General features: G+C 43.3%; 2 protein-coding genes across 5 annotated transcripts; both read right to left on the bottom strand.

Annotated features, from left to right (window-relative positions):
* Positions 1-721: 721 nt before the first annotated feature.
* Positions 722-9,861, bottom strand: LOC138111140 (CD59 glycoprotein-like). Of its 4 annotated transcripts, none has more exons than XM_069016381.1 (4): positions 8,601-9,861; positions 4,628-4,700; positions 3,826-3,927; positions 722-2,329 (listed from the first exon to the last, which is right to left on the bottom strand). In XM_069016381.1, exons 2-4 carry the CDS (start codon positions 4,689-4,691, stop codon positions 2,136-2,138), a joined length of 360 nt encoding a protein of 119 aa, XP_068872482.1. In that variant the 5' UTR covers positions 4,692-4,700; positions 8,601-9,861; the 3' UTR covers positions 722-2,135. The 4 variants fall into 4 exon arrangements, with proteins under 4 accessions (XP_068872482.1, XP_068872481.1, XP_068872483.1 ...); XM_069016380.1 differs by lacking the exon at positions 8,601-9,861 and adding an exon at positions 6,916-7,022; XM_069016382.1 differs by lacking the exon at positions 8,601-9,861 and adding an exon at positions 6,834-6,879.
* A 105-nt stretch (positions 9,862-9,966) lies between these two features.
* FBXO3 (F-box protein 3) lies at positions 9,967-21,760 on the bottom strand. The gene is made up of 11 exons (XM_069016379.1): positions 21,584-21,760; positions 19,591-19,680; positions 18,971-19,134; positions 17,291-17,405; positions 15,467-15,671; positions 15,132-15,177; positions 13,966-14,050; positions 13,186-13,308; positions 12,666-12,781; positions 12,143-12,333; positions 9,967-11,064 (listed from the first exon to the last, which is right to left on the bottom strand). Exons 1-10 carry the CDS (start codon positions 21,691-21,693, stop codon positions 12,146-12,148), a joined length of 1,242 nt encoding a protein of 413 aa, XP_068872480.1. The 5' UTR covers positions 21,694-21,760; the 3' UTR covers positions 9,967-11,064; positions 12,143-12,145.
* Positions 21,761-23,615: the final 1,855 nt, after the last annotated feature.

Below are 23,615 nucleotides of genomic sequence, written 5' to 3'. Positions count from 1 at the left end.
TTCAACAATCTGCAGGAGAAGGCTCAGCAGTCAGCACAGCCAGACTCAGAAAATGCAAACCTTACAGCAATTAAACCATGTTCTGGTTGATCTTTACAAAAAGAAAGTAACACATTTAAAACATAAGGACTTGTTGCTTAGGCTGCTTCCTAACAGAAGAGAAACAAAAAAGTATGATAAATGAGACAAAGTGTTCAAGGCTATCAAAAAAGAAATAGTAAAAATGATTGCTTGAAGATTAGACACACAAAATACAGAACTCCTTTTTGCACTTATCAAAACAGGAGAATATTTTATATGCAAGCCATACAGCAATAAAACAAGTTTAAAAGTGCCACCATCAAAAAAGAGACATTGACAATATAATAGAGAAAAATGCTGCCATCAGGATGATTTAAGCATAAGGAATCTATCATCTTGTCCAACAAAAGATACCTCTCTGTTAACAAACCTTCCCCCAATTTATATTGAGTCAGTGCTTTAATACTTCTTCACCTGAAATGAGCCTGAGTTTGACAAATGATGCTGCAGCAGTGGAAAAAGTCATTGTGCAGAAATTACTGTCTTCCAGTGTCTGTTTTTAATCAGGTGGGAAAAATATGAAAGGAGAGAAGTCCACTTGGCTGAGTCTCTGGATGGCAAGCATGGATGCACCTCCCATGGAAACAACTGGAGTTCCATCCAGCTGTAAATACCAATAAATCACCACATGCACCACATCTTTCTTTTTGGACATTTTTATTAATCAAAGACAGGACGACTTCCATACTTTGAGTGATGGGAGAGATCCCACGACACTTTCATAGCTACAATAAGCTCAACCAAAAGGTACACTGTGGAATACATCGGGGATTCAGAACAACACCCTTGTTGTCACTGGTGTCACTGGTGTCACTGGTGTCACGAAGGTCCTCAGGAAGAGGATATCCCATTGGCAATGGACACAACTCTGGCAGGGATATGCCAGCAGCTCCAGAAGAGAAAGAGGATTTGGCATCCCACCTGACTGAGAGGGTCCCCACGTACCAGAGACGTCTCAAGATCTGACTCCCACCACGGAGCAGAGCAACGTAAGTATTTCAGTATTTGAGCTCCAGACCTCTCACACCTACAGATTGGGCAGGTTTTGTTCATGCTATATAAATACACACCTATACTGTGCATTGGCATTTATGGAAAGAAAGTTCTGCAGGATTTTAATACTCTTAGGTGGAAGCTTGAAGGGTTAAGTTTACACGTCGCTGTTTTCAACAAAACCCAAAAGCTAACTAGGTGGGGAAGTAACCTACATGTGCCATTTCAACTCCTTAGCATTTTATAATCGATTTTCAGTATACCAATAAATACTCAGTGCAAAGCACATGCTCACTTAAAATCCTAGGCATGGATAATGTATGAGGAAAATAAAAAAAGAAGCTATCACATGTTGTCTACATGCTCACAGAAATATATATATATAAAAAAAAAAAAAGAAGGAAAAGTGTTTCTCACTTATAGCAGTATTTTGGTTTGGTTTAAGAAATGTAGATGCTTCCTCCCAAAATAACAGCACTTGACAAGGTTATATCATTGGCTTGTAAAAAAAAAAAGGTACAGTGATGGGAACAAAGTGTTTACATGACTTGAAACTGAATATTTCAATATTCATCACAAAGACTGCAGCAAAGTACACTTGTGATCCAACACATCTTGTGTTGAGGGCAAATCCACTGCTTGGTCTGTGACAAGGAGAATTCAAAGCAAAACAAATCAAACCCCACAGAAATGCCAATCAAAAATAATGAGAGTTCATGGGATGGTAAAAAAATGACAGTTTCCAGCAGAAAAGCTGTAGTGTTCCTTCTCCTTCCCGTCACCCACTGGAGTTTGCCCAGGTTCTCCACAAGATAACATGACTTCACAAGAACTTATCTTCCCCATGAACATGGGGACAGATCAAAACACCCAATAACTGATAACAACGCACATCTCCTTCCCATGGATGGAGACAGTGATTTATCGGACAGAACCTCGGGAAACAAAATTACAAGGGAATGTTTCTGCCTACAGACAGGAGCTGAAAATATGCAATATAGAAAAGAGTTAATGGTTTTGTGTAATTTCATCTTGAAAGGACAGCTTACAAATGAGGATTGTTACAGGAGCATCCATAACATGGCCATTACAGAAGCAATACTGAAGGCTGCTTTGTTAACCCCAGTAATTGCACTCTCATTGCACAGGTCGTGTTGGCAACAAAAGAATTCAAAATTATCCAACTGGAAGAAATCAGCGATTTCATTCACACTGCACTGGGATGCCTTCCAGCAGGAGAAAGTTCTCAATTTACCTATGGAACAAAAAAGTTAAACAGATTAAGAGAGTATTGACAGTAACACCATTTTTGGTACGGAAAGAGAAGCACTGCTTGGACTGCCACTGTCAGAAGAATGAAACAGTGAGGAGAAGGCAAAGCTGCATCTGTGACAGGGCCCATGGTGTAAACACAGAAATTGGATGGAGGCCTTGTGGTCTGTGTTGCCATGGCATCGGGGGGCAGTGGGGGGAGGCAGAAGCTGCGTGGTCTGGTTCTTCGACCTCACGCCCAGAAATGGGTTTTACAAACCCAGCACAAACCTCCTACCAAGAAATACTCTGTACAAAGAGTGGAAGGTCTGACCACAGTCCCACCCACAGCACGCTGCACAGGAGTGGCTAATAAGGTACAAAACATACCCCCAGTTTTGTATCAAAGTGGCAATGAGAACACAACACAAACTTTCAGGGGCAGATCACTGGGCTCAGCCTCTCACCCTCCCCAGAAGGGACACCTTTTGGTTAGTCTTGTGTCCTGTACTTCATGGGCCATTTGTGCCCCCAGCATCAGCCCTATAGTTCTGGTTTTGCCACAGCCATGTACTTGCTTTTTTAAGTGCAAGTGTTTAGAAGTTTCCAAATTTGCTTTCACTAGGAATTCAGGAGTGTGTACCCAATTCAGTCCAAATGACCCACTGGGAGATACAGGGTGGAGCTTGAATGATACCTGGCATCCTCAGCCAGCTCAGCCTGCACTCACAGAATCATTTAGGCTGAAAAAGACCTCCTGAGATCATCAGGTCCAACCTCTAACACAGCACTGCCAAGCCCTCCACTAACCCATATCCCCAGGTGCCACATCCACACAGCTTTTAAATCCCTCCAGAGATGGGGACTCCAGCACTGCCCTAAGCAGCCTGAGCCAGCACTTGACAAGGCTTTCAGTGAAGAATGTGCAGAAGACAGAGCCTGAAGAGCAGATAAGGGTGGAAAAACATTGGCACAGTTTGTCCAGTGGGGTGCTGGATGCCCCATCCCTGGAAACATTCAAGGCCAGACTCTGAGCAACCTGATCTAGTTGAAGATGTCCCTCCTAAAACACAGATCACTCTCAGGAAAAGAGAATTTATTTTAATAATGTGAATTCATAAATGACTGAGCCCTTCACCTGCAGGTTTTTTTTGTGGGCTACACATCCTTTATCTGTTTTTAAAGAGTAACAAATTGTATTTTAAAGTCAACGCTGTCTTTATTTTTTTCCAGCTCCTTTGGGTAGGTTTTTGTTTGTTTGCTTGTTTATTTGTTTGTGTATTTTTTCCAATCTGGATATAAAGGTATCTATGTACATGCTTGTACATCTACAACTCACCTATCTAAATCATTCCATTATTGCTTGGATATAAGCATGACCTTCAGAAGTATTTGCAAGCTCCTTTTGGGTGAGGCTGAGAAATGCATGCTAGGGCCAGATTAGAGGTGTCCAGGCAATGAAAGCTGATCCAAGTGGGTTTATTTTAGGATTAAACATACCAAATTTAATCTGCAAGCAAGTGTCCTCAGTCGTTAAGCAGGTGCTGTTGGTCCTGCACATGGAAGGGCTGTTGTCACAGTGGTAACATCTTAAGGTATAACCTAAAACAACAAGGGTTTCTCTTTACTGAATAATAAACTACTGAGTTTATTAAAAGGAAAAGAAAAAAAAAACAAAAAAAGAAGAACCACTATCTGCATCTAATTGTCACAAAACAGATGCCTGGTGATTAAGATCAAGGCTTCAGCTAAAATTGTTAAACCCCAGACTTCAGTTAAAACTGACAAGCTTATGTCAGGATACCAATTGAGGCTGGCAATTTTGAAAGGCACATCTTGAAGCATGTATTTATGTCACTTTTTTAAAAACACCATTATGTGCCTGCAGAACAAGATATTAAATGTTTGCTCCTTTTATCTGCTCTCGAAGACTGCCTGTTCCAGGCAATGACAGACACTTGCTGCTGAGTTTTAGTCCATCCCTTTTTTTTTAAATTCCATCTCCTTTCCCTCTTGTTCTACTGGTTCCCAATTCACACAAGAGAAATCCCATTTTCTAGCAGCAAAACACCAGTTTTTTGCTGTGTTAAGCAGCACCACATCCTGTCCCCAACTCTCTCTCCTGACCCAAGACAATCAGAACAGAAACTGAGCCCTGCTTTGATGGTTACTGACATTCCCCACAATGGTATTAAATAATCCAGGCCTTTCTCACTGTTTTTCCTCCCCCTGGCATTTTTTTCCATGATTTTCTCAGCCCCTGTCACAACGTTAAACCACGAAGTCCCTCTCTTCTACTCACCAGAGCCACAAAAAGCAATCAGAACAATGCAGGCAGTCAGCAGGATGTAGTTCATCTTGGTCATGCTTCTTCCCTAATTTGAGGGCATAAAGAGAGATTACAAGTTTATTCTATTTAAAAGCAAAGCACCCAGTGATGAACTGAGGTTTCAAGACTTGTTTCAGCATAAAACTGAAAGCACTGGCCAGGAAAAACAGGGAAACGCAAGAGGGAAAAGTAACAGCACTTTCCAAGGGAGGATTTTTATTCTGAGAACAGGATTTTTATTCTCAGAACTGGTATTTGAGCCCTGATAGGCTCAGATGAGTCTCCTCTCTCCTCTCTGATTACACCATTCAACAGGCCTCCCAATTTCTCACAGCCACAAATGCACCTAGCAAAAAGAAAGGTCTCAAATGCTTTTTCTCTTTCAGCAATTCCCCGGTAACCCTGGAGCCAGACTGCTCTCCTTTCTCCTCTCTCATGGGGTTGCAAGAGGTTTGGCTGCTCTACAGGAGCTTTTGCCTCTCCTCTCCCAAAATTTCTCCCTCTCACTGAGGGACTGACACAGGCAATAACTCACCAAGTGCCTGCAGCAGTGGCTCAGGTCTCCATGGCTGCTGCAATCCGTAGGCAGCAGTGCGAGGGGAAGGTCAGGAATTTTTTTTAACACAGGCAGCTCCAAAGCAGGAGTTCTCAGACAGATTTCTGCACACTGAACTACAATCACAGCTCCTACTGAAAAATCTTTGCTATTGCAGAGTAGGATATTCTGAGGAGGCATCAAGCAGACACAGCAGGGAGAGAAGGACTGTACTTGTGCTAGGAGGGCATGATTTATGTTTGTCTTTAAAGCCCAAGTGGCACTGAAAGTTCCAAAATGTTAAAGGTATTCAGATAACAAGTTTTTCATCTGATAAAAGTGTAGTGAAACAGTCACTGCTCGTAATTCTGCCTGCAGCTGTAAGATTTTAGCATGGCATGCCTTAACCATGTTAGGATGGAGCTTTTTCCTCCCAGGACACTGAGGACTTGAAAAGATGGGTTCACAGCAAAAAAAGTATTTAAATGCTTCTCAACCTTAAGTCTAGTTAATTTTTCTACTGACAAAAAAACCCAAACCTCACCCAACAAAAAAAAACAAACCTATCCAAAAGAACCTAAAGAAACCCCATCCAATGATGAAAAAAAACAACCCACTTTCTTTTTCTTTCCTCCTTTCTGTATGACTTACTGTTGAGCAGAGGGAAACAATAAATAACAAAACCATAACGTGCAAGATTAGCTGATTGTCTGTGGTAAACAACTTTGCAAACAACGAGCCAGAGGCTCGTCCCACAGTGACGTGGATCTGCAGGAGTGCTGTTAAATCTGGTGGATACAGCAAGAGCCCTTCTGGACAGGAAAGAGAACCACCCTGGGAATCTCTCCATCTTCCAGGAGTCCTCAGTCACCCATGTGTCAGCAGACAAAAACAGCTTTGCCTTTTAGCAACACCAAGTCATGACCAGCATAAATGTCAGGCAGATGAATAAAAATCATCAGAGACAGCCAAACAGTAGCAATTCAGTGCATCTATTTTCGTGAAAATGAGTAATTGTTTCTGTGAGAGACATCAGGAAATTCTGGCCTTTGAAAAACCATGAATACATATATAAACAGCAATTCACAATGCAGCTTAAAAGAAATGAAACCAGAAGCTGAATTTTCTAAATTAGCCTTAGAAGTCAAACGTCCGACCCATCTCAATGACAAGAAACAGCAACTGCAACAGCACGGAAGGCTCAGTGCCTGGTTGTGAAACAGAATTTCTCTGCAGTCCCACCTGGGAGAAGGCAAGGGGACAGGACCTGCTCCTGCTGTCATCGTAAACGACAGCACGGGGGGAAAGGACGGGGGGAAGGGGACCAGGAGCGGCGTCCCCGCGGGGAGCAGCTCACCGTCTCCCGTGCCCGGGCACGGCGGGGCAGGTGCCGGCGCCTCCTGGCCCCGCTCCAGCGCCGTGCGCGGCCGCTCCGTCCCTCGGCCCCGCGCCCGGCCCGCGCAGCGCAGCGCAGCGCACTGCGGTGCGGCCGCCGTGACTCAGGGCACGGCCGCGGCCAGAGCACACCTGCCCCGGGCCAAGCACACCATCCCACCCAAACCCTCCCCCCGGCTCCTCGCAGCTCCCGGGAAAAGCCGCCTTTCTCCCCGCTTTCTGCATCCTTCTTTCCCCCACGGCGGGGACCTGCGCGCTCCCCCCGCGGCCACCGCTTGGCTTCGCCGGGCTCCCGCCGCTGCCGCCGCTGCTCCGGGCATGTCCCGCTCACCTTCCCCGGGCAAATCCTGGCGTGTGCGGGGAGCAGGGCTGCGGCGCTACCTTCGCCAGTGCCTCCTGTCCCGGCGGTGCCGCCTCCGGGGCGGGGCGGCGGCCGGGAGCCGCTGACGGGAGCCGCTGGCGGGAGAAGCGCTGCCTCAGGCCGGGCTGCGGGACGTCTCTGCGCGCTCCCTGCTCCAACAGGCCGGGGGGCTTCCAGGGAACGCTGTGCCCCCCTCCCCCACGCGTCATGTGGGCATGCCTGTGGCCATCGCCACTTTGGTTAAATGCTGGGATGGCTGCGGTTGGAAGGGAACTTCAGGAACGAGAGTTCTTACCATGGACTTTCCGCTAAACCAGGTTGCTCCAAGCTCCATCCAACTTGGCTTTGAACACTTCGGGGATGGGGCAGTCACAGCTTCTCTGGGAAACCCGTGCCAGGGCCTCACCCTGCTCTGATAAATAATTTCTTCCTAATATTCCATCTAAACCTACCCCCTGTCATTTTAAATCCATTCCTCTTTGTCCTGTCATGCCAGGCCCTTATCCAAGGTCCTTCTCCACTTCTCTTGGAGGCCCTTTAGGTACTGGAAGGGGCTCTACGGTCTCCCCAGAGAGAGATAACCTCATGGTATGAATTAATAGATTACAGAAAACAGTGAAGAGTTTTAGAACACACAAAGGAACAACCAGGAATGGCAAGTGGCCGTTTCCTCCAGAGGTACCTGAATGTAGATTTAAACATTCACAACCCAGGAAAACATTGAACAGCAATAGAAATGAGGACCCCAAAAGTATTTTACTAATACTTAGATCCATGCTATATAGAAAAAAAAAAGTTCAATGCTGACTTGAGGACAATATGAAATACCTGTAAAACTACCAGTTGTATTTAAAAAGGACTCTTAGGTTTAATTTTGTTACCACACCAAAACTGCCCTTTTACTTACTAAACCTAAAGCAAACCCTAAATCACTCAGAACTTAACATCAGATTCTCTTGGTGTGTTGATTATCAGTCAGCTCAGCATATGATCTTCTGTCTAAAAGATTTTACTTCTCTTTAAGCCATAAATAGAAGCAAAGGGATGTAAGATTCTTGTGGATTATTGGATGTAGCTTATTAAATGAGAATCCCTCAATTAATATGATAGAAAAAAACCTGTATAATTCACTTAGATGAGGGACTGGAAACAAGGAACGTCAGCCACAGCTGAACATTTACCTGTTTTCCTTTCCCAAAATCTGGCAACTGTCCCTCCAACAGAGCACACATTTATCTGTATCATCACACATAAATGCTATTTCAAACTTGAGCTGAATTTTCCACCTTAAATTCTTTGCATAAATTTTGACAAATTAAACAGTGACAGGAAAAAATAAAACCAGCACCAGAATACTGGAATAACTTGCACAGCAACTTTCAGTTGGGATTTTTTTATTTGACTGGCTGGTACACCACTTGTTTTTCTCTCTGTGATGCAGCCACGGCAAAGAAATCGTGGCCAAAGGTCCTCTCCATGAAACCATTCAGCCAGCAAAATCCCACAAAAATGTTGAAAGAATCCTACAGAGCAATTATAAAGAGACTGTCAGCATAGGGACAGAAAAAGAACCGGACCAGTTACATGTTTGTGTTGGATGTGCCAGGGTTTCAGCACAAGCTGAGTCCACAGGTGTTTAGCGAGGTGGGTTTTACCTGGCCAGGTGAAGTCCTAACCAAGCATCAGAGTCAGGTCTGAGTCAGGAGAAGGTGGCAGAGCTTCAGGCTGAGCCTGCAGGACGGTGGCCGACGGGAAGGACATTCCCATGATTCCAGTGACCACAGGAAGCGTTTGGCAGCTGCACGCACTGGAGTGACAGCTGCCCCACACCTGTGCCCAGCCAGAGCGGTGAGGTGCTGTCTGCAGCAGCAGGACCTCGACTCAGTTCTCTCCTGCTGCTCAGTGAACGTTCCCACAAGCCAGCAGTGCTGCCAAACATCACCAACTCCTTTGTTTCTGATTTCACATTGATCCCATGATTCTGTGATTCACGCTCCTGGAATAACCTTCTGTTTGGGAGGGGTGAGGAGAGCCACGGGCTTCAGCCCCACTTCAAATGCACATCAGGAGGAGCTGCAGCGCTTCTGGCAGCTCCAGGCAACACACCCTGTGCTAAAATAGCTGCCTGAAGCAAAGAAATACCCTTTGCCCTGCTAAATACACATTCATGCTCAGAGCAGGAGCAGCAATCCCTCAACTCCCTCCTCACTCCAGACCCCTCTGCCACCAGCTGTACCCAGAGCTGAGGCCTCAAACCCTGGCACCACAGGGCTAGGGGCTGAAAGCACAGCACTGTCCTTGATCTCCCAGAGAAAGCAAGAATTCCAGCTCATCTGTAACAACCCGAGGGAGAACCACTCCCTAAAACAGTAGGGAAAAATAAGTGAAATTGCCAAGAGTTGGCGGTGTTTGTGTAGAGTCCTATGCTCTTGAGCTGATTCCACTGCACTAGAACATAGAGATCCTGGGAGGAATCCTCCCAAGAATGGCCTCCAACCATGAGGGTAATCTGTCCTTGAAAACACACAGCCCTGCAGCAAGTTCTAGTTCCGCTAAAACCTTCTTTTACTGATCCTTGACAGAACTTTTGTGGACATTTCTTGTCCCTCACAGGTAATACTGTGATAATCCTCAAAATGGCAACGTTTTGCAAGCACTCCAGCAATGCTCAGTGCTGTTCTGACTCCTGGGAGGGACAACACAAGCTGGTTTTGTTTCTGGAGATGTTTCACCTAAAAACTGTTGTAGGGATCAGAATCAGTGTTTGTTTTTCTACCTTGTGCCACTGTGGAAAATGCACCAGGGGAAAGCTGAGCACATGGAGAATCCAGTACCTGGGCTTGCAAAAAAAAAGAGAAATCTGCAATTAGTCAAGAATGGAAAATTTGAGCTGGAACCCCAATATGCTGGTCTACCTCATAAAACCTACAAAATCTGGCTGTCAAAAAGAAGAACTGACTACCCCAGTGCTGATCACAAAATTATTGCTCAAGTCTTGGCAAAAACAGTCCCATGTAGCACTTGAGAACAAAAAAGGCAGTTGTTTATTAATGACAACAGAAACAAAATAAAAGTGATAAAGCAAACAGATACTTCTTTAAATATAAATTTTCTAGTCATCTGCTGTTCTGCCAGCCTCCTCTTTTTTTTTTAATTTTTTATTCAGTTACAAAAATCCATCGAGGGCTCAGCAAAACATGATACATAACATAAATTTGTCACCTATGACAACAGCAAACATCATGTAAAGAAAAAAACCTCAAAACATATTTACAAATCCATACTCTGTAGTCATTGAGAAATTTCTTAAGCTAATGAGTGGCAGATTATGCATGGACAATACATTCCCAGAGGCATTCTCCAATCAGTGTCACTTAGCATAAAATCAAGCTGACAAACAGATTGTCTAAAAATAAGGCCAGTTTCACTCCAAATTATGCATTTTGATGACCAGAATTTTTTGCTGTTCCTATGTTAATTAAAAAAAAAAAATATATAGCATAAGAGCACCTAATCTCACCCAAATGGGATATTCAGACCAAACGGCAAGTTTCATTCTTAGCAGGAGTTATCCAGAGCAGAAACTCATGAGAAAGGACAACAGGATACAGCCTTTTTTGCCATCTTGTCTACTGCTAATTTTAAATGCTTGTATAGAACCAAATCCCCACACCGTATCTGCAGTATGATCATAAATAGGCAATACTTCAAAAATGTAAGATATGATTACCCTGGACTATCACGCTGTTTCACACTTCAGAAAAAAGCGAACAAAGCCCAAACACCTTCCTCTTCCTCTCCCTCCCCCTTTTCCTCCCTCTTCCCCTCCTTCCAAACCAGGGAAACAGAAGTTATACTCCAATGAATATCAGAACTGGCACCAACATCCATGCTAGTTGCCCTGATGTGCAACAGAGTTCATTTACAATAGTGAGTAACATTCTTATGCACAAAGGCTTCAGCTTCTGCAAAGTTTGTTTGGGAAAAAATCCCATAAGTGTGGCATGGGCAGCATCCAGAGGGTGCAGGAAAGTCCAACGCTCTACGTCGATCTCGGGAGTCATCAGTGCCTGTGGAATCTTGGTCTTCATCCACTGCAGATTCATTAGGATTTGTTATCTAATAAAAAACACACCCAGGTTTAATTAAAATCGTCCCTTCCGGTTAGTTGTAAGAAAGCACTAACAACTGCCTAGAAAAATCTGGGCTGCATTATCACACCCATTAGCTGAAGCAGACATGGTGATCTTTGTCCTAAAACCAAGTTTAATTTGCAGCAGAGGTCATTTTGCCGAACTACTTGACCTTTCACTCCCCAAGGATCCATTGGGTTTCAATATTCCATACCTACAATTATGGAAAGCCACAGTTCAGTACCTCAGCTGCACCCATTTTCTTGGTGGTTTAGGTTGTCTTTTACTAAAGAAACTTAAAAACAAAAGGGTTATTACCCTTTTACCCTTTAAAACAGGAGTGGAGCAACAGAGAAAAGGAAATTATTTTTCCAGTCAGCTAAACAGAAGAAAGTTAGAGAGGAAGGCAGTTACAGCTCCCAAAAATGTAAGAAAGAGTGAAGAGATGTCGTTTTCTGTTAGAAGCACGACATCTGCTGGCACCTGCTGTTAGAGCCACTGGGAATGAGTGTCTGGAATCCTGGGAAAAACCTGAGATAGTGTACAAGCAGCTGCCTGCTCCTGAGGAAAGCTCACGGCTCCTCAGTGCTTGCACAAAAACTAGGGATAAAATAAATCAAGAGCTCTTCTCTAAGTGTGCCGGAGAAAAGGGAGAAATGATATAATTAAGCCACAATCTCCAAACTAAAACTACGTTATAATTAACAGCGAGTGAAGTATCTTGGTGATTTGCAAAGTCATTAAGTGACTTCATGAAATGCACTTTCAGCAAGAACTAATGCACATCACAGACTCTACAGTTTTTAAACTGTCATTAACTGGAGCATGTGTGAATAGAGCAGATACATTATTATGGCTAAAATTAATGAGTGTGGCCCCACCAAGGAGGGAGCTGAGAAATCCAAGCAGCTCAGGCAATGCCACGTCTGCAAGCACAAACGAGGAGCTCTGAATCGTGGGGCATGTTTTGTATGGAATTAGCAATATGAACACTCTTCAGCACTGTAATTTTTGTCATTTTTATAATTTGGGCGTTTGTTTTAGCCAGCTGCATCTCTGCTTACCGCTCATGCTGTAGACACCTTGAATGTTGGACACACCATATGAAACCTAGGGATTGTGACATTAAAGAATCTGTCCTTGTAGTAGAGGCAGTGGAAGGTGTAGTACCCCTCCATGTATCCAGAGGTTGTGGAAAACGTGGTACAGCTGGTGTACTCATAGACCTTCCCTGGGCCGATGACTGGGAACTCCCCTGTGGGTAAAATATTACATCACAATAGTAAGGACTGATGGAGAACTACAATTTAGCAGTTGCTAAAGGACTTGCACTCCACAACAGACTCAGGCAGATCAATTTGTATGCCAGTGGATGCATAAATTGATCTTCAGCAATTACTGGTATTATAAAAAACTGGAGAGAGGTTAAGTAGCAGGATGTCCAGATACCCCTTACAAAACAACCTGTGTCCCTCTGCTTTGGCTTTCATCTCTTTTTCTCTGATTTTGATACAAACCACACAACCTGACAAACAGAATTTTAATAACAAGTACATTAAACACTCGCTCCAGTAATTTTTCACTTACCAACTACTCCAGGACCTTGGACTTCTTCCACATCACCCTTGGCATTTGTTATTCTCCAGTATCGACTGTCCAGCTGACAGGTCTTCTCAGGAAGAGCATCTTTGGACATTTCAATTCTAGAAGCCAGAGAACATACTTAATGCATTCCTTTCAAGAAATGCTGTAGTGCCCTTAGGATCACCAAGTAGACTGGGAAAAGAAAACACCCACTAAGGTAACCTCGGTAGCAGGATCCATCTCCATGCTTCACTGTCTGTTCTTTACCCTTTTCTAAATCACAAGAGCTGCTTGTAACTTCTTTCCCCCACCCACCACTGTATTTTAGCAATTACCAGCTTGACTGGTACTTCATGTAATGAATCATAACTTCAGGTAATGATTAGGATTATTTTATTAAAAAGTACAGCATGCTGTGCACATCCTGTTCATTTCAGAACATTTCCGAATGCTGTGCATTAATTTGCTGTGAACATTCCATAGGTCTATCCTGCATTCTAAGATGTAATTCAGTTATTTTTACCTGATTCTGTAAGTGAAGAAATAATGTGGCGGATGTACAGAACTGAGTTCAGGTAGAAAAGAGGTGGACACAGACACAGTAATATCTTCTGTGGTAGCAACACATTTTTTATCATGCACATACCTACAGAGAGGAGAGCATTATCTCTGCAAAAAGCTTTGCACATTCAATACAGAAAACTAAACACACAAGGTAGTTATCAATAATAATTAATATTAACAAACACACTGTTTAAATAAGGCTGTGTCACTATGCTATTAAAAAAAAAAAACAACCTAAAAACTCTAGCAAATTTATTTACAGATCCAAGGACTTGGTTCTCCAGCATCCCAGTTTGACAGAATTAAGGTTCTTGATTGTATTTAGAAGAAATTGCAAGTGCATGAAGATTCAAACACCAGAACAAGTCCTGCTTATTTACATATTCAAGAGACTAGTTAGCTGAAACATTTGTCTTTTTAATAACTTTGAACAGTCCTGCAGCAAAAACACACTCATGGCCCAAAGAATAAACATCATGTTGTTTGCTAAACTTCAGATTACTTATAATGCAGAATTCCAGTCCCATAAACACAGCTACAAGCTCTGAAGCTTCTGGTTAAAAAAACAAAGTTGCTTTAAGCATTCTGGTTTACATGTTTATTTTCAGTAGTTTCATGGGCTTTCTCCTCTCCCCACCACCAGCTTTTGTATCTGATGCCCAACACTATTTGGAAAGAGGTGAGCATGCTTAGAAGCACCAAAACCTGGCACTGAGGTTACAAATCCCAGACACAATACCTGAAAATCTGGTCTCTGATGATAGGATAACCTCCAGTTACAACCTCGTGTACATAGGATGTGAACCATTCCAAGTAAGATGTACCTAGATGCCAAGGAAGAAAAGCATTCCTAAGAATGGGCAAATTTACCACTAAGCACACTACAGTAAATACTTCAAGGAACAAGTTTAAAGCTTGGATTATTTTTATAGCAAACTCTCAGGCTTACTGAGATGAGTCAGTCAATCTTCCAGTTCATTCTACCAATATGGATAATTTGGAGAAACCAATCAAGAACCAAAGAGTTAAGGGTGCATCCTCCAGAAATGACACAGCCAACAAAGAATCTCTTAGCTATGTATTTCACATCTTAATCAGGGTCTTCAGTGGTGTGTCTCATCACTTGGATTCCATATGGAAAGCTTCTAAGGAACACTGCAGAATTTCCTCTCCTTGAAGAGAGGGATAAATCATAGACACACTCTGCACTCCTCTACAACCTCAGAAGAATAAGGCTGTGTGTCATTCTGGGATTTTTATACACTTGCAGCCATTGTCTGAGAACAGCTTTTCATACACCCACAGCCATTATTTTGGAACAGCTTGATTGCTAAGCACACACTCAAACTGTCACATTTAATTCTCAAAGAAGAGAGTTTCACATACCAGCTCTCTTTACAAGAATTTCTCAGCCATAAATCTTCCAAGCATTGCAATATAGAGTTCAATAGAAAAGTACAGAGTTCAACTGTTTGTCAATATTAGTGATTCAAAACTGGATTGAAGCTGAGCTAGCAAGAAATTATTATCCTTGCCTTCCCTGATGTGTAATCAAGTACTCCCACTCCTGTTAGATTAAGTGTACTTACCATTTCTTCCTTGGGAGCACAAGCTCTGTGTGCTGTCCTCTGATCTTTTGGGATTCTAAGGGACTCCAAGTTTATTATCCTCCTTTGTACCACTAATCCACAAAATGCAAACCTTGTATAAAGTAGCTCTGAATGGAGGAAGTGGATCTATTTACCTGCCACCTTCAAAATGCCAAGCGAAATGCTGTGTATGGAACTTCCCCTTCACCCCACGCTAAGCCAAGATTAACCCTTCCAGCCAAGTGGAATAATTCTAAATATGTTGGATGATCCCAAACTGACTATTTCATTTTGAGTATTTTATCTGAAGTGTTACCTGTAATGAACATAACAATAGCAGATGGTTTGCGAGCCATTTGGTCCTGAAAGAGAAAGAAGTTTAAGGATGTATTAGAAAGAGAGCACTGGACTTTCAGGGTTAAAATTCAAATAGCACAGGGAACACTTTCCCTGTATTCACCAAACCTGAAGTCTGGCTGCTTGACACATCACTGTAGTCCCAGTCAGATCCTCAGACATGTAAAACTCACACGCCTGTCCCCACGAGTGCTCCCATGGCAACTGAATTGACAGCTTCAACTTTCCACTAAGGCTCATGCACTACCACTCATCACAAAAGTACACTGGGAAACATAAACACATCTTCCTTACTGGACACTGGTAAAAGATCTCGTATTTATTCCGCCCCTCCACGCTCTCCAGAGCCATGTATTGACTGAGGCCAGTGTGGATGCAGAAGGTCAGGGGCAGGCACTGCTTGAGCCCCAGCCTCTGCTGGAAGCCTCCGGCCGCCGTGTCGATGTCCAGCAGGTCTTCGGAGCGGTAGTGGTTTGACAGGGCCATGCTTCCCATCAGACTTGGAACAACAAAAACAGGGAACATAAACAGGAGACACCACTCACAAGGCAAAGCTGGCTTTTAACCTCCTGGAAACTGCGTCTTTCAATGCTCTAGATGGATACTGGACTTAGGGGAAATCCAAGTCAAATATCCATATGCTGAACTGGGTTATTAGTTCACATCATCATCCTAGCTTTGTGTAAGCATCACACTCAGCAGCCAGAGGAGCACACAAACCTGAGTGTACACTCCACACCCACACTCCCAGCTTGGGAACAACAGGGAAAGGCAAATGAGATGTAAATTCCTGCAGGTGCTGAGTTTCCACTGGTGTTATGAAAGCAGTGACTCAGGTGCAAGCTGCCACATGTCAGCGTGCTAAAAGCTGATCCCATCCTGGGCAACAGGTTCCATTCCTCCTTCTCCTTGGGAAGTCTTGCCTGGAATTAGCACGTTCTACAGAAGCAGTGCCAACATCCCACCACAGAAACCTGAAGCATCTAACAAGGATGAGTCCCACATCGCTTCCATTTCTGATCTAACAACTTGCTGCACAAACTTCCACTGCCTACACCTGATCTTCCCAGTATTCATCCCCCACCACTGGGAGCACACCTTCCCCTGGCAGCCTTTCTCCAGGCTGGAAAACTTCCCCAGAGCCTTGTGTCTGCTCCTGCAGCCTTTCCATAAGCACACCATTACAGGAGAGGCTTTGTGGGAGTGAAACAGTAGGAAGAGAGGAAGCACACAACCTGCAGAGCACCATTTGAAATCCACAGAACTAGGGCACCGATCTCCTCTCTAAAAAAAATTAAAGTCTCTCCTGGAAAACAGAACTAGAAATCATCCTTATGGTTTCATAAAACAGTTTCCTATATCCCTTCTGCACATAAAACACTCAAACTGGAGAAAGCTGCAGCTTCTTTATGAGTGAAGGTTTTGGCAGAGCAATATGAGTGCATTCCTCCCTACAGACATTGCAAAGATTTGCTGTAGTTTTCCATCTTTTGCTAATGTTTGCAGCACTTCATCAGGTGCTTCAAACACCTAATTTTTCTACAGCTGAAAGACCAGAAACTTTGTTTGGTCATCAGCCTTCTAAGCTTAATGTAAAAGGGAGATTTTCACTGCTGAAACTGCATGAAATTGTAAAATCTTCTACTGAGAAAACTTAGGCACAACTGATTCTACCTTAAGATGACTAACTGGCTTTAAGTCATTCCCTAACCATTTTAAAGAAAAAAGGAATTATTAAAGAACGAAGCCTGAAGAGTGCAAGGGGCTAATTTACTTCTGTAATACAAAGCCAAACTTCAGGGGAGCAACTTGCAGTGCTATGATTAAAAGTCTAACAGCTGGAAGTTTCAGTTGCTGCAAAAAACTGACAAGGGCTCTCAGTAGGAAAAAGGGAAGTGTAAGAGTAAATTGAGCAATTAGAAATCCATGTTGGGCTTCCAATTACTTCCAAGATTAGAAGTTGGCCAATTCTGCAAGTGTCACTTAAGCAGTGACTCAGTCACAATACACTTAAATGCTTCATTTATCCTGTTCAGGGGACATTTCACCTTTTAATAAGTGAAGTGCCTAAAAAATACAAAAGGAATTAATACTTGGTAAGTAGTTTTCAGTCCTTACCCTGGAACAACCAACTTCTGCCCATTGTGGATACGGAATGAACACCGATAGTCATCGGGGAGTTTGCAGCGGATTTGTGCTTCCACAGCATCCAGATCTTCCTCCCTTGCACTCTCTGGAAAAGAAAGGATAGTTCAGGTATTTCAAACACAAAGCATGGAATCTGTAAATGCCCTCATCCAGCGTGGACTCAAGTCAGTATTTGGTGGCTTTATTGTATGCTGGGTGGTACACAATGAGTATCACATAAATTAGAAAGGAAAATTATGACATTGATTATTTAATACAGCACCAAGCTCAGCCTGTGAAACCTCAACAGGCCTGAAAGCAGCAAATGTTTATAAAGTGAAATGAACCTTTTCCCCCCAACACTGCCAATAACAGTCCCAGTTACGGCTTCCAGGCAGTATTGATTTTACTCTTTCATCACCCTAAGGGTTGCTTCTTTCAGTTTCCAGTTCAATCAGTGACACAGAAATGTTGGCTGCAGCCCCCGTTCACTTGGAATCTGAACCAATAAATGGGTTGTAAAAGGGGGATTTTCAAATCAACAACAGAAAGGGGTGAAGAAGAACTATTCTTACATTTCCACATGCACTTCAGGGGGGTTCCAGCACCCTCACTTCCAGCAAAAATCAACTGGGTGGCCTCTGTGGTCTGTTCCAAACAATTTTTTTAAAACCCTTTTCATACGCATTATCTGTTTCATTAACAGGACATAAATTAACAATTCATTGAAACAACATCCCTTACAAATGGTATGAAAAAGGCCTACATTTTATCTAAAACCTGCCATCATTATGTAAGTGTGGAAATCAGCCATTTGAAATCTGTTTTTGTCTTTCTGTACATGAATAAAAGCTTCACATTCTACCTCCAAAAATACTTAGCAAAAAGTAAGAATCCAGCACTATCCAAGTAAACCAAGAAAATGCAAGATTTAAATAGGAAAGAGATAATCTGTCTCTTAATATTGTCTCTTAAGAGATCATTTGGCTCTTAATTTCACAGATCAGGTTAAATTAGACAGCATGGTCTAAAAGTCAGCTTCATACAGAAAACTGAAATGCAGCTGAAAATGTAAAAGCTTTTTTGTCCCCTATACCAGAAATGCCCAAACTGATTGTAGCTGTGATTTGTGACCTAGAACACTGGAAATACTTCAGGCATTAAAATACAAACTGAAGCTGAAAACAGAATCTTAGTGGGGATTTAAAAAAAGGAAAAACTATTGTTCCACCACTGGACCACAGTAAGACCTACAGAAGAAAATAAAACCCAACACCTTCCTTTTTGTTTGGCTTCAGATTAGAAGCTCTGCTTTCATGTGACACTGTTTTCATTAGGTCTTACAAAAACCTCACAAATAAAAATCACACCAGCACGTCCTTGAAGTAATGGAGCTGCTACACTAAAAAATAACAAACAATAGGTCATAGCAACCTAGAAGTGTGATAAAGACAGACCGGTCACTAGAAAAAAAATATCATCTTGGTTTCAGAGAATCTATGGATCAGTAGGAACTGGGCAAGGACTCTGCCTGTGCTTCCAAGGGAGAGCACATCTACCTGACTTTCAGGACTCTGCTAATTAAGGCACACACCTTTCATGAAAGCAGCATGAGGCTTAATAACAGGCAGGGCTGGGTGAGCCAACCCACTCACAGGTGTGCCAGGGTACCTTTCAAAGAGCTGATCATGCGAGGACACCACTGCCCCAAGTATTTCTCCAGGTCATCCCAGGCTTTTTTCAGCGTGGCATAGTAGTGGATGTATCTCCCTAAATCAGCGTAGGTGCTGGTGAAGATGGCTTTCCAGCTCTGATTCCGTCGGCTTTTTTCCTCCCTAAGGGGACACGAAGAAAATGCCCTCAAATGCCAGCTTCAAGAGCCTTCTAAACCCGAGGAGTTGGTATTTGTTATTTGGCAGCAACAGGATGCATAACATTAACCCAGGAACACTCTGTGCCATGTGAAGCTACACAAACTCAATTAATTCCAGCATCTATTCAACAGCAAGTTGGAACAGAATTAGGAAACATTTGGGGTACTTAGGGGAAAATTTAGAAACAATACTCCTTTACACAGAGTGCCTTCTGAACAGAGCTCTGTCTAGCAGTGAATCTTAGAGCTGGTGAAAAGCTAATTCACATCCTTCATTACTCAGCTTTTCTTAGCTATGGAGAAGCTGAAAAAGTATCAGTTGGATAAGTAGACAGTGAGATGGACTGAACATCGGCTGAACAACATGTCCCAGAAATTCATTTTCATAGGAAAAAAGACTTAAAACAATCCCACTTACTCTGAAATGAGCCAGTATTTTTTGCAGTGTCTTTTCCACAGTGGATCATGGCTTGACAGCTGATTTAATCTTTGATTCAAATAGCAGCAACTATAAATATAAAATCATTACATTTGATTGCAGCAAAACAAACAGGGAGAAATGCTGTATCACACATCACACTCTCATGAAATAAACACAGAGTTTGAAAATGATTTAGCTGTCCTTTTAGAGTTGTGCTTACAATGGGTAAAACTCTTCATCAGAGCTGTGTAAGTCATGAACTACTTTTCCACACACTTAGGAACTGGCAGCAATTAAGTACTTTTGTAAAGCAGGTCATGCTGTAGACCTGCACCAAAGTAAACAGTGCCTGAAAGATTCCAGCATGACTCCACCAGTGGAAAGCATTCCAGTAGCACAGGCTAGCTATGGTTTAAGTCCCTTTCTTATCTGGATGGTCAGGCTCTGCCTTATCTTTTCCACAGTAAGCTACAGAAACTATACAGTTTGAGTATATAAAACTTACTTTCCGCTTTAAATTGTTTACATTACAAACTTTGAAGGAAGTCTCCAAAAGATACCATGAGTTTAGATGTGGCAACATCACTTTCTCGGGTAGCTCCTTCTAAAGGGTGTGTTTCAAAGGCTGTGATTAACACCTAAATACTCCACATGAGGGTACCAAACAAGGTGCCAGTTGCTGCTTTTTTGGGGCTTTATACACTGTTTAAACTAGAATTGTGTTAGTATCTCAAAATCAACCTCAAAAAAGCCATTCTCCTGTATTCCCTGATATTACCCTTTCCACCCACACCCCCACAAACACATTCACTTCACACCTGGACATCTGGCTGTGCAAAAATTTGATGATATGGGGATTTTTTTATATTTTTGGGGGGTGGGGAACTGAAATATCCCAAAGTCAAAAAGCCCTTGCAGAAATCTATTGTATTGGTGTTTATCAATCAAGCCTGTAATTTCTGGAAGGGAGTAAGTCACCACAGCATCACAGGAACATGTGGCTTCAAACGTGATAAAAGTGCAATTAAAGCCATTCTCATTAATTACACAAACAATGGAAAAGTTGGCACATGACCAAATATCTAAGGGCCACCGTAACAACTGTTACAGCTTTTGCTTATGCTTAAACTCTTTTTTGCTGATACCCTAACAGAATTCTCCCTGATGTCCTATCATTCTTGACTAATATTTATTAGGGGGAATAGAAAAACCCAAACCAAACCCCCCACATTTCTGGTAATACTCTGTTTTCTTACACTTATTCCTCCCTCTTTGATTAAACACTGTGATTTCAACCACTGCCAAACTTTGCACTTGTCTGATGAGGTTTTACCTAAAACCACATTTTCATCTTCACTGTATGACTCACAACCCTTCAGCCGCCGAGCCCAAGAAGCACCTGCCACTTTCATTCACGTTTTTCTCCTTGAAAAGTCACCGTATTTAATTTCGTTTGGTTTTCCTCCAACGGTGGAGTACATTTACTAGCAACAAGATCACCCTTTGTTTGCCCGTAGAAACACAAGTTTCGGGGAAATACTGGTCTTACAAATCTAGATACGGCTTCATTTAGGTACAAACAAAGCCAGCATATAATGGGGGGAAGAGAAAAACAGATTCATTGAATGGTTTGGGTTGGAAGGGACCGTAAAGATCAACCAGTTCTCCTGCCATAGGCGGGCACGCCTTCCACTAGACCGGGGTGCTCCAAACCCCGTCCAACCTGGCCTTGGATACTTCCAGGCATGGGGCAGCCACAGCTTCTCTGGGAAACCTGCGCCAAGGCCTCACCACCCTCTCAGTAAAAAGGGACATTTCATTCAGTTCGAAAAATGAAGGTAAAAGAGGGGAAAGCCGGCTGCTGCTGGAAGGGTGCTCAGGCCGTGTCCTCCATCCAGCGGCTCCTCCGCAGGCAGCCAAGCCCTTTCCCCGCATAGCCGGGGAGCGCTCCGCCCGCCGCGCCCGTGCCATCCCCCCGGGCCGCCCGTACCTCACCAGATCCCGGTAGTCGAGGAAGCTGAGGATGAGCAGCAGCGGGTCGGTGGGGAGCTGCTCCAGGCTGAGGGGTGAGGAAAGCTCCGTGTCCGGGGGCGCCGCCATCTTGCGAGACGTCCCCGGGACGCGCCGCCCATCGCGCCTCCCTCCGCCCCGCCGGGGCAGCGCCTCCCGAGGGCGGCGTCCCCGGAGCTGCCCGGTCTGCCCTCGGAGCCCCCAAATCTGCCCTCGGAGCCCCCAAATCTGCCCTCGGAGCCCCCAAATCTGCCCTCAGAACTCCCACATCTGCCCTCAGAGCTCGAAACTCAGCCTTCAGAATTCAGAACTCCCAAGTCAGCCCTCAGAAATCCCAAATCAGCCCTCAGAACTCAGCCCTAGGAACGCCGAAGTCAGCCCTCAGAACTCGAAACCAGCCCTCAGAACGCGAAATCAGCCTTCAGAAATCCCAAGTCAGCCCTCAGAACTCAGCCCTAGGAACTCCAAAATCAGCCCTAGGAACTCGAAATCAGCCTTCAGAACTCCCAAATGAGCCCTCAGAATTCAGCCCTAGGAACTCCCAAATGAGCCCTCAGAATTCAGCCCTCAGAACTCGGCCCTTGGTCTCCTGAAAATCAATTTATTTGCCAAGGGGTTTTGGTCAGGGAATGGTCTACTTTTCACAATATCAGCTTCTTAGTGATTTAAATGGACAATAATAAGTGGGCAAAACTGAGGCCTTGAGGGGAAGAGGTGGTTTGGGGAATTGGTAGTGAGAAAAAAAGCTGAGGTCCAGAAAATGTGTGTTGTTATTATACTCAAATCTCAGCCCTCGGAATTCAGCCCTCAGAACTCGGCCCTTGGTCTCTTGAAATTCAGCTTATGTGCTAAGGGGTTTTGGTCAGGGAGTGGTCTATTTTTCACCAGATGAGCTTTTTAGTGCTGTAAATGGGCAGTAATAAGTGGGCAGAACTGAGGCAACTTGGGGAATTGGTAGTGAGAAGGAAGCTGAGGTTCAGATAATTTGTATTGTAGCTATACTTAGCCCTCAGAACTCAGCCCTCGGTCTCTTGAAATTCAACTAATGCGCTAAGGGTTTTTGTTCAGGGAATTTTTACTTTTCACAAGATCAGCTTGTTAATGCTCTAAAAAGGACAATAATAATGGGGCAACAGTGAGACTGAGAAGAGGAGGCAGCTTGGGGAACTGGGAGTACAAAAAGCTGAGGTCCAGAAAATTTATATTATTATATTCAGCCCTCAGAAGTTGACCCTCAGAACTTAGCCCTCAGTCTCCTGAAATTCAACTTACGTGCTAAGGTTTTTGGTCAGGGAATGGTCTACTTTCCACAAGATCAGCTTCGTAGTGCTCTAGATAGACAACAATAAGTGGGCAAACTGAGAATGGGAAAATAAACTTACTGAGTTGAATATAATAAAAACAAATGTGTTGCATCTTCAGGATCAGGTTTTATAGGAAAAAACCATGCAATGTGCGACAGCTGCACAGAAAAATAGACGCTACTCTTTTTATGCCCCTCAACTTCAGTGAGTTAAATATTCTTATATGAAAGAGGGAATTATTTCTTCTGTGTGATTTTACACTAGAAATCCTTTTCTTTTCTGTCTTGTTTTTTGGGTAACAGTAGGATTTTAATGAATCGATTCATTGTTGTAGCAACACTGCTCAAATAAGAACTGGAAAAAGGAACAAGGAGGTGGTTTTATGACTGCACTATTGCTAGCTGTTGGGGAGATTTTTGTCCTGTATAATTTCTGTAATTGTAAAGTTCCCCATAGAGAAGAAAACACAATAGCAAAAGTGTATTTTAAATGCTAATAAAATGATATTACTTGTGTTTGTCCTTGGGTTTGTAGCCCATGTAAATATAGTAATGCAGAGCCAAGAGAAGGTCCATAATTCTTTATTTCTGTCAGGTTTTGCCAAAAGCCTGGATAGTTTTGCTTCTAGCACTTACATAGATCCAAGGTGTTACTCGAGGGCTTAGGCAGTGGTGAAGATGGAGGTGGAGGAGCTACTGGAGTTAGTTA

Source organism: Aphelocoma coerulescens, chromosome 5, assembly GCF_041296385.1.
Source record: "Aphelocoma coerulescens isolate FSJ_1873_10779 chromosome 5, UR_Acoe_1.0, whole genome shotgun sequence".
Taxonomy (NCBI): domain Eukaryota; kingdom Metazoa; phylum Chordata; class Aves; order Passeriformes; family Corvidae; genus Aphelocoma; species Aphelocoma coerulescens.
The sequence above is the reverse complement of the archived record's forward strand: the minus strand, read 5'-3'. Positions and strand labels throughout refer to the sequence as shown.

Bases quoted from the DNA above. Each gene is read 5' to 3' on its own strand.
- LOC138111140 (XM_069016381.1), bottom strand. From the start codon at position 4,691: ATGACCAAGATGAACTACATCCTGCTGACTGCCTGCATTGTTCTGATT. The intron at 3,928-4,627 runs GTGAGTAGAAGA...TTGTTGTTTTAG, and splicing joins GATTGCTTTTTGTGGCTCTG to GTTATACCTTAAGATGTTAC. The intron at 2,330-3,825 runs GTATGTTTAATC...TTTGTTCCATAG, and splicing joins TTGCTTGCAGATTAAATTTG to GTAAATTGAGAACTTTCTCC.
- FBXO3 (XM_069016379.1), bottom strand. From the start codon at position 21,693: ATGGCGGCGCCCCCGGACACGGAGCTTTCCTCACCCCTCAGCCTGGAG. The intron at 14,051-15,131 runs GTAACACTTCAG...CTTGGCATCTAG, and splicing joins TATTGTTATGTTCATTACAG to GTACATCTTACTTGGAATGG. The intron at 12,334-12,665 runs GTAAGTGAAAAA...TTTTACCCACAG, and splicing joins CCAAGGTCCTGGAGTAGTTG to GGGAGTTCCCAGTCATCGGC.